This window comes from Alosa alosa, chromosome 18 (assembly GCF_017589495.1).
Source record: "Alosa alosa isolate M-15738 ecotype Scorff River chromosome 18, AALO_Geno_1.1, whole genome shotgun sequence".
Taxonomy (NCBI): Eukaryota; Metazoa; Chordata; class Actinopteri; order Clupeiformes; family Clupeidae; genus Alosa; species Alosa alosa.
The window spans coordinates 31266073-31278836 of NC_063206.1; the positions used below are offsets into that span (position 1 = coordinate 31266073).

General features: G+C 38.8%; 1 protein-coding gene across 1 annotated transcript in view; it reads right to left on the bottom strand.

Annotated features, from left to right (window-relative positions):
- LOC125311489 (hyaluronan-binding protein 2-like) overlaps nucleotides 1-12366 on the bottom strand; it is a 106130-nt gene extending 93764 nt beyond the window's left edge. The window contains exons 1-3 of the mRNA XM_048269592.1: nucleotides 12257-12366; nucleotides 12070-12139; nucleotides 1155-1244 (exon numbers count right to left, since the gene is read on the bottom strand). Of these exons, the coding sequence (XP_048125549.1) occupies nucleotides 1155-1244; nucleotides 12070-12139; nucleotides 12257-12316 (220 nt within the window). The 5' untranslated portion in view covers nucleotides 12317-12366. The remainder of the gene's footprint in view (nucleotides 1-1154; nucleotides 1245-12069; nucleotides 12140-12256) is intronic.
- Nucleotides 12367-12764: the final 398 nt, after the last annotated feature.

The window sequence follows — 12764 nt, forward strand, 5'->3', positions numbered from 1 at the left end:
ATTTCAGAAATTCTTTCTGATAAAGCCGACGTGCCGTTTGTTCTTTTTTATTCTCACCGGCTGCAGACTTGTCCCATCTGAGGATCACGGAGGAGTAGACGCACTGGTAGATGGCACTTCCGAGCTTTTGTTAAATTTTTTAAGCAGCCACCTGTCCATTTTGGCTAGTAGGCTACCTGTCTTTTGTTTTGTTTTACTTAAAATAGCGGGAACAAGTTGAGTTTGTCAGCGGACCAGTAGTCCATAGACTGAACCAGATCTCGTTGAAAGACGAAAACATTTCTCTCTCTTCTCTTAACTGCGTGTAAATAAGAAAAAGGCAGAAAATAATAATTTCAGACTGAATACAGAAAATAATTGGCGACCCCATGGAAGTTTTTGCTAGTTTAAGAATCACTGGGTTAGATAAAGCAGAGTCTATGCTAGCCCCTCGGCTGTAGCATCTTCCAGGTCTGAAATTCTGGTTTCCGCCTCCGACATCCTTGAACCCAGCGACTCAACAGTAGCCTAGTTTGCAGCTTTTCCATGCCTGTTTTCATACTGTTCACATCTGCCGCTATACCTTTCAAGAGATTTTTGATGCTGGCAAGCTCTGCCTTAGTGTCGTCAGATGTAGCTTCTTCCTCCATCTTGCTTTCAGGCGTTGTGAGCTTTTTCTGTTGCTTTGCTGTGCAAGTAGGGTTATTTTTTTGTTCGTTTGGCATGATTTATATCAAGTTGTTGTTTAAGAGATTGAAAGATTACTTTTTAAGGGATTTCAAAGCATATCTTGCAGTAATAGCATGGGGAAGGAAGGTCAAGCCGAGCGGAGCCAAAAACTATGCAGCCATGCTGGTGTCACGCCTTCCCGGAAGTCCCTTGACCAACATGTTTAAAAACTGGGATATTCAGTAGTCTTGATGTAGGCTTACATTCCACAGTGTTTCCATAATCTTCCTCCGAAAGTGGATGCTCTGTTGTTTACTCAAACTCAAATCTCTACCTGTGCCTCTTGCAATGACAAGCTTGAAGTTGCTGTACACAAGCTTACCAGTGACAGACAGAATGCAGCCACTGTTTTTTGCCACTGTAGTGCTAGTCATGTTGTGAAAAACTGAACATAATGTTGAAATAAACATAAATGTGTTAAATTAATACATAACACTTTGTTTTACCTCTTAGGTCCTGAATCTCTAACAACCATGTTCCATCATGTTCATCATCATCATCATCACTTGGGTCCTCTGGAAAATCTCGAACCAAGTCTGGGAAATATAATGCTCATTTCAGTTACTTCAAGTAGCTTACCTGCACTGGCATAACAAGATACACTATATTGCCAAAAGTATTAGGTCATCTGCCTTGACTCGCATATTGTAAAAGCACCAATTACCGTCCCTTTCGTTCGAAAATTCTAAAACAACAATATTTTTTAATACTTCAACATAACATTTGATAAATGAACCTTACATTTTTCAGTAGCCATAGGTTTGTAGATTGGAACAAAATCTGGTTTGGTTCTTACCGGGGCTTTTACTGCCTGATTTTGTTTACCACGCTCGGAGGTTAGTGCTGGCCTGGTAGGTCGCCTATTTCCAACCTTTCTCACGGCACATCAACCGTTAGACCGAGAATTCTCGTCGCAAATCAAAATTCCATTGGAGCTCCAAGCGGAATCCACCGTCTTGGTTTGTATAGAAATCAGAGATGGCAAAAGTACTCACTTCCCGTAAGTAGAAGTACAAATACTCTGGTAAAAGTAGAAGTACTGATTTAACTTATTTACTCAAGTAAAAGTAACAAAGTACAGGTTTGGGAATTTACTTAAAGTATAAAAGTAAAAGTAGTCTTGTGAATGACAACCATTTTTTATGCAACGGTACCTGGACCATACAAATGTTACTAGAGTGCAAGAGTGCCAGTCTCTCTTTTTAAATCTTCCCATAACCTGTTGGGCCATTTCTAGGCTTTCCCCCCCAACATTGCACTGCCTACTTCAGAGGGCAGTGTGTTCTTTTGGCCTACCATCAAATGCTGGACATTTTTAGAAGGCTAAGATCCTGTAGTTTCTTAGAAAGCACTGGCACAGAGTTACAGAGCCTAGAATATTGTTTTTTTCTTTCTCCTGGATAACAAGCTTCTCTGAACTGACCACATTTCAGCCCTGTAGGTCACTTGATATGATTTTAGAAACACAACTGAGCCCTAGCACCAGGTCTTGCGAAGCTGTGCAAAAGTAGATCAATATAGAATGAAAAATGAGTACTTTAGACCATTTTTTGCCACGGTATGCTTATGCATTTTGTAATGCCCTGGAAACTCCCCAAAATGTATACTGACAATAAAAGTATGCATTTCTGAGGTTTCTTGTAGACTATTTGGATTGTATGTCAGGTTCTGATATAGAATGACTAAACAAAATGGAATAATTACACAAAAGTCTCCATTTTTGCATTTTCTTTGTTGGCTTCATGGGTGTGTATAAGATGGAACATATATCTGCACAACTAATATTGGATAAAACAACACAAATATTTAATTCCTATGGATTCCTGTGAATATTTCAAGACCAGGAATGTAGTGGTAAAATAAGAGGTGGGTAAACTATGAATTCTGTGATCATGGTAAGGTGGACTGCGCCATGTGGTATCAGATTTTTAGAAAAGGCATTTAGAAATTGTTTGATGATGGTGGAGGTTATTGTCCAGTGTTTATAACAATACAAGTGGCATTAAGTGGTTCATAGAGTGTTGATGAGTGTAAATATTGTTATTGTGGATAATACAGTGTGATTTTTTTAACAGTTGTAATTGGTGAATAAACTCTTTTGAGAGGTGGATAAACTCTAATAAGAGTTGGATAAACTGTGTTTACTTGCGTTTAGCCTCCACTACATCCCTGTTCAAGACCCAATGCTGCATACTTATTGCTAAGGATATAGGCTACACTGCAGCTAGAAGTTAGGGAAGCACCAAAGGCGAGGAGAGGAGGAGGGCATTTTTGACTAAATTTAATTAAGACATACTACTATGTGCTAACGTTAACGTTAACTACCATCAAGCTGCAATGATTTGCTGCGAATGAATGCCGCCCAAATCTGTCGAGTCAAGTGGTGCGTCAAGTGCAACATAGGCTATATTCCCATCCGCTATTGATGACGCGAAAAATAATAACGGTAACTCCACTGAAATTATTTGAAACTAAAGTAACGAGCCAGTTTTGTAAAATTTAAGGAGTAGAAAGTACCGATATTCGTGTTAAAATGTAAGGAGTAAAAGTAAAAAAGTCACCTCAAAAATAAATAGTAAAGTAAAAATATCTGAAAAATCTACTTAAGTACAGTAACGAAGTATTTGTACTTCGTTACTTTCCATCTCTGATAGAAATAATATTAAGCAGAGGTGGAAAGTAACAAAATACATTTACTCACGTTACTGTATTGAGTAGTTTTTCTGTGTATTTTGTATTTTTTAAGTAGTTTATAAAATCTGTATTTTAAATTTTACTTGATTACATTTTGAGCATTGTACTTCGCTACATCAAAAATTCCATCCGTTAAAAAAAAAAAAAAGACTAACGAAAACAGAAAGGGAGAGAAAAAAATGATTTGGAGAAACTAATGATTGCGGAGATATTTAAGCAAACACCATGGGATTTCATGTTTTGACGTTTGTGCTCACCTTTCTCTGGAAAGAAGTTTATTAGCAGTTGTTTCCCCTCATTTTGATGTCTCTCTTTTTCCTGTTTTGGCCTTTGTTTTGGGTAACCTGACTTTCTTGGAGAAAGATATTGCACCAGCAGCACATCAATTAGCGGTCTACTAGCCTACTAGCGATGCTCAACTAATAAACTAAAGATAGACTATCTTATGAATCGTGCAGGCGGACTAAACCATTTAGCTCTTTAGCAAGGGAGAGTGAGAGTGACCTTAGACAGTTTTCACTACAGTATGTTTTGTATACAAAATCCAGTCACTTTAAATGTCGTCTGACATTCATTTTGTACGGAGCCCCTAAGGGGACTTTAGCAAAAAAAAAATCTACGTGAGCACATGAAACTAAAAAAGTTTAGTTTCATGTGCGCGAAATCTTTCATGTTCCATCACAGAAAGTTCCATGAGTAAAAGTTACGAAAGTTTCAGGTGAGCACATGAAACTAAACTTTAGATTTTTTTTTTTGCTCATGTCCCCTTAGGGGCTCCGTAAATTTGAAATTGAATTTGGAAGTAAAAATATTCAGGTAAATAATTATATGGTGGAAATAAGTATTGAATGCTTACTTTTTTTTTCAGTAATTAGCCTAAACTTCCAGTGAGTATATTTGAAATTTTCACCACACATTATATTAACACACATAGAAAAAATCCAAACATAAGAGTTATGTGTAATTGTCACAGCCACACCAAGCTCTCCATCAACCACGCCCACTCTTGACTCTACTGAAAACACTGCTTCCCGCTCACTCTCCCCTGTCTACTAACAGGCCACACCTGCCCTCGTTGTCCCTCGTTTGTCCTAATTGCCAGCACTATGTAAACCCCTGTGTTTGTTCACTCATTGTCTGGCTTCACACTGAGCTACACGGACTTCAGCTCCTTGCTGCTTGAATCTTGCAGAGAAGAAACCCACGAGTTAACCCTTTAGGCGCCAGAGGTTTTTTCCGAAACGATCAATTTTGACATCTTCATTTCAAAAGGCTATATCTTAAAAGTGATAAGAGATAGAGACTTTCTGTAAATTAGAGAAATATTAAGGATGACCCAAAGTTTATGTAGAGATTAAATGTTTATCTAATTTGCATATTATGACGTCATATGGTGGCGGCCATCTTGGATTATAGAATTTTCATGAAAAGTCGCGATGTTTGAATGATAAAATGCACCACTTCTTCCCCAAAATGTCCCTCACCTTCTGTATGCTATATTGCACAATACTGAATGCTCAGGTAAATAGTAAGTAGTGAACAAACTGTGTAAATCATTACTAATAAATGGCAGAAACAAACCAAATGCATGTAGCGGTAGACTGGCCTTTTGCTGTAGAGATTTTCCATTTACTACATACAGTAGGCACTCTGATTCCATGTATGGGGCACATATATATTATTCAGATGACACACAAACACAAGTAGACAAGACCTGTTTAGTTCAAAAGCTCATTTTGCCACGGCAAGGCACAGATCAGGAGTGAGATGACGAGACAAGACAAGAGACAATGTTAGTATTTTTTTTTCTTTTTGTTGTTTTTGTTGATGTTTTTTTGTATTTTTTCTTAGCTGACAAAGACACACACACACATCATAAGGACATGAACACACAAAAAGGAACACATAGTGTATGTCCTAAATGATCAGGGAAATAGATAGCAAATCAACAGTGTAAATCATTACTAATAAATGGCTGACACTTTTTTTTTTTTTTATGTAGCAGGCCTTTTGCTGTAGAGATAATGACTCCCTATCCCTATCCATACAGGGCCGGCATTCCCATCATCTTGTGATAGACTATGCATGACCTAATGTGTGTGTGTGGGAGAGGGAGAGAGCGTGTCACCACCTCCACCATGAAAGCAGCATGGCCAGATCTGCCTCAGCGCCGAAAGTGGAGAGAATTTTCGGCGAGCTCGGACTAGGCCTACTGTCATTCTCATTGCGACTCCCCACACTGCCACTACGTTCCCCCCTAACTGTCCTATGAACACTTCGACCTCGTCTAACATACCCAGTGGCATTAGACAAAGGCTCCACCACGTTACCGTCGCCGCGATTGTGGAGAGGCACACGTTCAGAAGACAGAAGCTAGCGCTATGGATATTAGGCTACCTCCAGCCTCGTTCGCCACACCACTAACACCCTGCGAACTTCCCGATGAACACTCGAACCGCGGAAACATTATTCCCACCAGTGACATTGGGCAAACGATTCAACGTTTGTGCTTGGTGTAAGCTAAACTATGGAGTAAACTCTCTCTTTGTCCAGCTGCATCATTGCAAGGCAGGGACGCATCTGAAGCCTCACTAAACGAATCACCGTCATTTTCTGAAGGCAGACATTCCCCTTCAGAATCAGGGTCCACGAATAAAAGACCCAACACTTCATTTCAGGTAAACTTTTTTGATGCCATTAGACGATAATCTAATGCAAATACTCGCTGACGTTAACAATATCGCTCTGATAAAGTAGCTCACACGCACACTAGCTCCGGTATTGCACGCACTGATTCACTGCAGCTGTAGCGCGAAAGTTTTGTTTAAACCATGACTTTTTTTCGACTCAGGGATGACGTATGACATGACAGCCATCTAGTGGAGTGGAGGTCGAACGAAATATGACACCCTATTTGACTAAATCGGCTGTTTTATTCAGTACCGCATCTTGTCGACTGTGGCGCCTAGAGGGTTAAGTTGACTTTTGTGTTTGCCTTTTGGACCTTTGCATTTTTGTGACATCGTTGAACTCTTGCCTTGTTTCCCTTTGAATTGATCCAGTAACTCCTATGTTTGAAACTACTCCTTCCTCTGAGAATTGAAGAGTCCTGTTTTCAGTTTCTATGTTTTGAATTCCTGCAAACCAACAAGTAAAATCTCAGAACTTGACTTCTCTGTGCCTTGAGTCTGTGTCTCGTAACAGTAATACAGTGGAATGACACAGGAAAAAAGTATTGAACGTGCCTACGCCTTTGTTTGTAATGACAGCTTCAAGACATTTCCTGTATGACAAAACGTATTAGTCGCAGTATCAGGTATGATTTTGGCCCATTGTTCTAAACAGATTCCAGGGGTCCCTCTTGTTAATCCTGATCTTAAGTTACTTCCAGAACTGTTTAATTGAATTTAATTGACTTGACCTTCAAGTCTTTCTGGAGCTTTCTCTGAGTGGTCCTTGGCTCTTGGAGTTGACTATCCTTCTGACTCCCTGGTCAGAAATATTGCGAAGAGATCCTCTGCATGGCCGGTTGATGATGCAGTGATGTTCCTTCCACTTGCAGATAATGGCTCCCATGCTGCTTACTGGAATATTCTGAAGTTTTGAAATGTATCTGTAACCAGTTTCATTGATATGTTTTGCAACAATAAGGTTGCAAAGGTCTTGGGAGAGCTTTTTGCTTATATCCATCATGAAATGTTTCTTGTGTGACACATGACCTACACAAATCATGTGTAGGTCATGTCACATTTTTTTTAAAGCTAATCCAAGCCAATCCATGTGTATACAGGTCATGTACATGGTCTATTGTGGTTCTACAAAGATTTGTTTGACATGGATTGACTTCAAACAAAGCCCAGCCCAGCTTCATAGTTATGCAGCTGTCAGATGGCTTAGAACTCTGTCAGGTATTCGCAATCTAGAGTGACAGTTAGAGAGCTGTGATGTCATAGAGGGCCAATATTCCGCCATTCATTTAAAGAAGTGATTTGTAGGATTGTTACCGAACGTTCTGTAGGCCAAAATCAAAACACTGGTGAACGTTCTTCTGGAAAACTCCCTGCTGGACAGATAAGCCTACGTCACTCCTTGGACTCACGTATTGTGCACATGCGCATATACTCTTTTTCTTTTGTAGTTCGTTGCCAAACACGAGTACAGCTGCTCTTAATGTTGCACGTTAACCATATAAACGTTCTGTTGTGTTGCCGTGTGCGTTATTGAAAACGTAAGTGTACAACTATTTTCCATACTGGTGTTAGATTTATATTGATTTGTGTAGTCAACATGACGGTATTTTACTTTAGTAGCCTACAGTTGCAGTATAGCAACACGCGATAGTGTTGCCAATTTAGTTGTGGAAGCACATTTCACCGTGATATTCGCGCCACTAGTCGGTCACATGACTATTGGATCTGAAGGCTGTTATGCTCCATTCGTGGTCTCTAGTGCCATCTAGTGGCTAATGTTTATAAAGACACGGTGCAACTCCAGATTTCTATTGCATTGGTTTCTGTTGATTCCTATTGCTGTTCAGCATTTTGGTTGTTTGCACAGCAATTATTTATTGCATGGCAATTATGTATATTGCAGAGTGAATATTGTTTAGTGCTCATTAGTCTGTATATTGTGTGCATACATATGTATATTTATGTATGTTATATTCTTTATGTACCATTTATATTTATTTATTCTGTATTTCTTTATTTACAGAAACCAAACACACTCACACAAACACACCCCCACTTAAACACACAAAGAACACATACCATTGCAAGCAACAAGCACTTTATTCACCTGCTGGAACTGGATTTCAATAAATCTGTTGAACGAAACCAAAGGTTGCAGCGACTCTCTTACCGGAGTACATAGCTAGTTCGGGTAGCGCCAGCGAATAACGCACACAGACTTCACAGTTCTCAAGACTACCAGACTCTTCTGGGTTGCCAGATGTAATGAAGACTTAGCTAACGTTAGTTGACCTGCAGCTGCTTTAACGTTTCTCCAACCATGACCCAGCTACACATTACGGAAACATGAAAACAAAAAATACCTCTCTAACCAACGTAACATATTTAGCTGAAGTTAGCGATGCAGATGAAGTTTAGCCTAGGCTACCTGTTGTGGAGAAATATGGCCAGCTCTGCGTCAGACTTGATATTCTTCGTTTGACGAAAACGTCACCATATCAGGAAGCTCCTCCGATGTCCACTTAATTTGTTTCATGTTTTAATTTTGGAAATGTGCCTGCCTCTAGTAGGCGTTCATGACTACAACTGACAGCTGTTGACAGTTGGCCTTTGCTAATTTGGCAACCCAAACAGTAGGACGCGCTAGCCCATTATTAATACGCTATTCTAGAATTAATAGTTCAAAACATAAACGAAAATTCCAAGAGATTCCGCCCCGTAACTCTTTTTTTTCATGGGTTTTACGGGGTAGAGTAATGTTGTCAAATAAGCCATTGCTTCAATTCATCGTGTTTCCTTACTCTCTGACAACATATGGTGATCATTTTTGGAATGGTTACAGTTTATTTTCCATTATTTCCTACATACTGGACCTTTAAATATACCTAATAAACATTCTACTGGGTATAACAGATCTTTGTAATCAGTATAACATTAAACACTATAGTTCACTCATAAAGGCATCCATGTCCCATAGTTATAAGTGTCCATATCAGAAATGAAGGACAGGGAAAAAGGAGAACATTTTAACATCTTAACAAAGATAATCTACATGAGACTTTATAATGCTAGCTAAAAAGTCAACAATAGGGCTGGGATAAACAATAATTTTTTAAACGATTAATCTAGCGATTATTTTTTCGATGCATCGATTAATCTAACGATTCATTTTTTCAATCCGATTCGTTTTCGATTCGATTATTGATTATCTCCCCATTAATTGACTAATAGCAATTTATACATGTTGATTTATATATCTGAATGAAAAAAACATGAATTCCTTAACATTGCAATATATGTTTATTGCTCTTAAAATTCCAAAATAAAATACTATACAAGTGCAAAGTAATGCATTCTTAGTCAGAGGTAGCATTCAATAAAGTTCAGTTATGTATAGGTCTAATTGAGTGCCTGTCACTTTAAGACGTTCGTTCCCTTGCAATTGTAACACTAACGCAGTTAAAACGCAGCTGATGTATGGATGCAATTCATAACGTAGATAGATAGATAGATAGATAGATAGATAGATAGATAGGCCTACTTTATTGATCCCCAGGGGAAATTCAAGAACTAACGTAGTTAGTTCAAATAACAGTTTGTACTTCTCCTTGGAACAAGCACTTTTGAGTCTTGGAAAACACTTTTCCATTTACATCGGGATTTTGCAAACATTCAGTGTCAGAGTCAATAAAATGAGCCCTGAGAAACGAAATTGACAAGCAGCTGTAAGTAAGCATGCTAAACTCAACATCCAAACAGTATTCTAACGTTAGCTTTGAGATACTGCTTGATTGCATAACTTAACTAAGTTTAGTCTCCTCAATGTACTATGTTGTGATAAGACCTTAGCAGAGTTAACTTGACTGCAGCAGTTTTGAACAAATTTGCACAGCATGGTCGTGATGCTAAGCGGATTTAATAGCAATTAAGCCAGCCGTGTTCTTTGCAATGCTTCTATGTGGCAACAACTATCCTTCAACAATCGTGAATATTTTGTGTTAAATGCACATGCAGAGGAGGGGCAGTGGGCTCGTTATGAGAGAGAGCGGGCAGGGCAGGGAAAGGCCGGTTTTGTGGCGCCCCACCACAGATTAGTCAACGTATGGGAAACACTGAAGGTGTAAAATTCAAAATATTTGGCAGCACGCGTTTTGGGTCTGACAAATCGATGCGTATTTTTTGAGTCGACGTAATCAATTACGTTGTCCCAGCCCTAGTCAACAAACTATTGTTTATGTTTGGAAGACAAGAGTGATTCAGCCTAGTGAATCAGACAAACGTCCAAGACTCACAGAACCAGAACATTAGGTGAGCTCCACGGCGGTCGATGATTGACAGACCGATATTGTAGCCACATCAGGACGTCTCCGGGCCTCCTTCTACAATCTCCGACGGCTCGGATATCCCTGCGGTGGAGGCCCGGTTTGCGATATGCTCTTTAACGAACGTGCTGGCCTCCAGCAGCGACTTGAATTTCTGATCTGCTCCGCTGAATGTGAAACGCAGCGTCGCGGGATGAACCAGGGAGTATTTCAGATGTGTGGAGAAGTTTGGTGTGATATAGACCTAAAGTGTGTTGAAACATGATACCGAGTGTGAACTTTTGTCTCATAGCACATCTCAGCTTGTCCCCTGCACTCCGAAATCTGGCGCTAATTAGCCGATGCTACCAACAGGTTTTCAATGGGGGTGCCTCGGCATTGGGCTAGCCATGCAAATATGCTCATTGTAGCTCCACACTTCATTTGTAGACTTCTGAGGGCCCTGACATTTAAAACGAGACATTGAGAACTTTGAAAAAGCACTGGTAGTTTATTTACAAGACGATTTATACACTTAGACAGTACCTTCAGGAAGTTTACCGTTCGCGCCATCTTAAATTTAGTCACCGGTGACGATGCGAATGAACAGGTATGATAAGGGATCAGATTCCAAAAATAATTCTGTGGAAATGCATGGATTCCAATTGCTGCTACTGGAAGCAACTGGAATCCATGCATTTCTACTGAATTATTTTTGGAATCTGATCCCTTATCAGACAAACAAATTAGGTTGGTAATGTACATAGGTTCGACATAAGTCAGTTACATATACATATTTCTTCATAACCATTGTGTTAGTAAAAGGATTGAATGTCCTGTCAATTAAGTAATGTGTGACTACTAGCTGTCTTTCCCATTGGAACCAATGATATAATGCTAACTTGTCTTCCCCTAAAAAGGGGCGTGAATCTGTTCAAATGCATTCTATGACGTTGCACCGGTTGTGACAATAGACTGTACATAAACTACTGTTAAGTGACATAGCTGGCAGCAAGATGTAACCGACCGTCAACTAGCATAACAGCTAGTCGTGTCGTTTCATTATGTTGGTGACGTACATTAATCGAGATGAGAGATGTAGTCGACTGAGCGGATTTGCACAAAACTATCATAACTTTTAAAGTCTATTGAACAACAGTACTTTCTTGACGTAAAGAATTATCTTTTAAATTCACACACATCATATGTGAAATTCATGGCACAATTCGAACGGGACCAAAAAATAATTGTTATCTCTCCATTGACTCCTGTTCATATTTTTTCGAAAGATAGGTCCCATGGACCGGAAGTAGAAGGGCTCTCTATAGCCTAGGCCATATTCAATGATCTCAGAACATAATACAAATGCCGGAATAATATTTAAATAATAAATTGACATACGCCTTACTCTGCTACAATCTTTATGTTCTTTTTGTTTTATCAATGTGTTTAAAATATATTCACATAAACTCTGTATGTAAGATATTAAATGTCCTGATATTTTACTTTTGCTAATATGTTAGTATGTTTAGCTTATTACACATTTTATATCAGTTTGGCTAACAGAGCAACTTTTATAACTCTTCAGGTTTGCAAAGTTTAGGTTCTCTTTTCAACAACATAAAAAACATCACAGTCACATCAGATGCAATTAAAGAACTTAAGGTAAAACTTACCTTCAACTCTATGTTTTCCGTGTTTTTTTCCATGCTTGCCTTCTTGCTTCTTTTCATGTTTCTTTTTTAACTGATCAGACAAGCAAAACATTTTATACATATTTTAAATGTTATATCAGTATAACCCTTAAACAGGTTTTTGTTTGAATATTACAAAAAGCAAATATACTAGGCACAGCAATAATACCTCAGTCTGTTTGATGAATAAGAAGAAAAACAACAGAAGAAATAACAGCCTGGTGTTCATGATGATTCTCAACCTAAGCAATGCCAGTTGAAGTTAAGAACACTACAATCCATGTTTGCAGTTCTATCTGGGTCATTGCCCCTTTATGGGAGGTTGAGTATTGATTTCATGCACTTATTTGTAACTATGGTATGCGGCAAGGATTTATAACATTACCGTTTGTCCCACTGGAGCCCTTTCCTTCATTTTCCAACTAAAATAATCTATAATATCTTATTTAGCAAAATGCAGTGCTTTGTAGATTTCAAAAGAAATACACATTTTCCCACTCACTGTGTTTTAGAATAGAATAGAATATACTTTATTGTCATGCCTGCATGAAAATGATCTTTGGTCTCACTAGTAAGAGTAGTAAAAAACACAAAGGAAACATAGAGTAGACACATTCATTCCATTACACACAGACATATATCCAAAGGATTGACACAGCACATCACATGTACCCCTC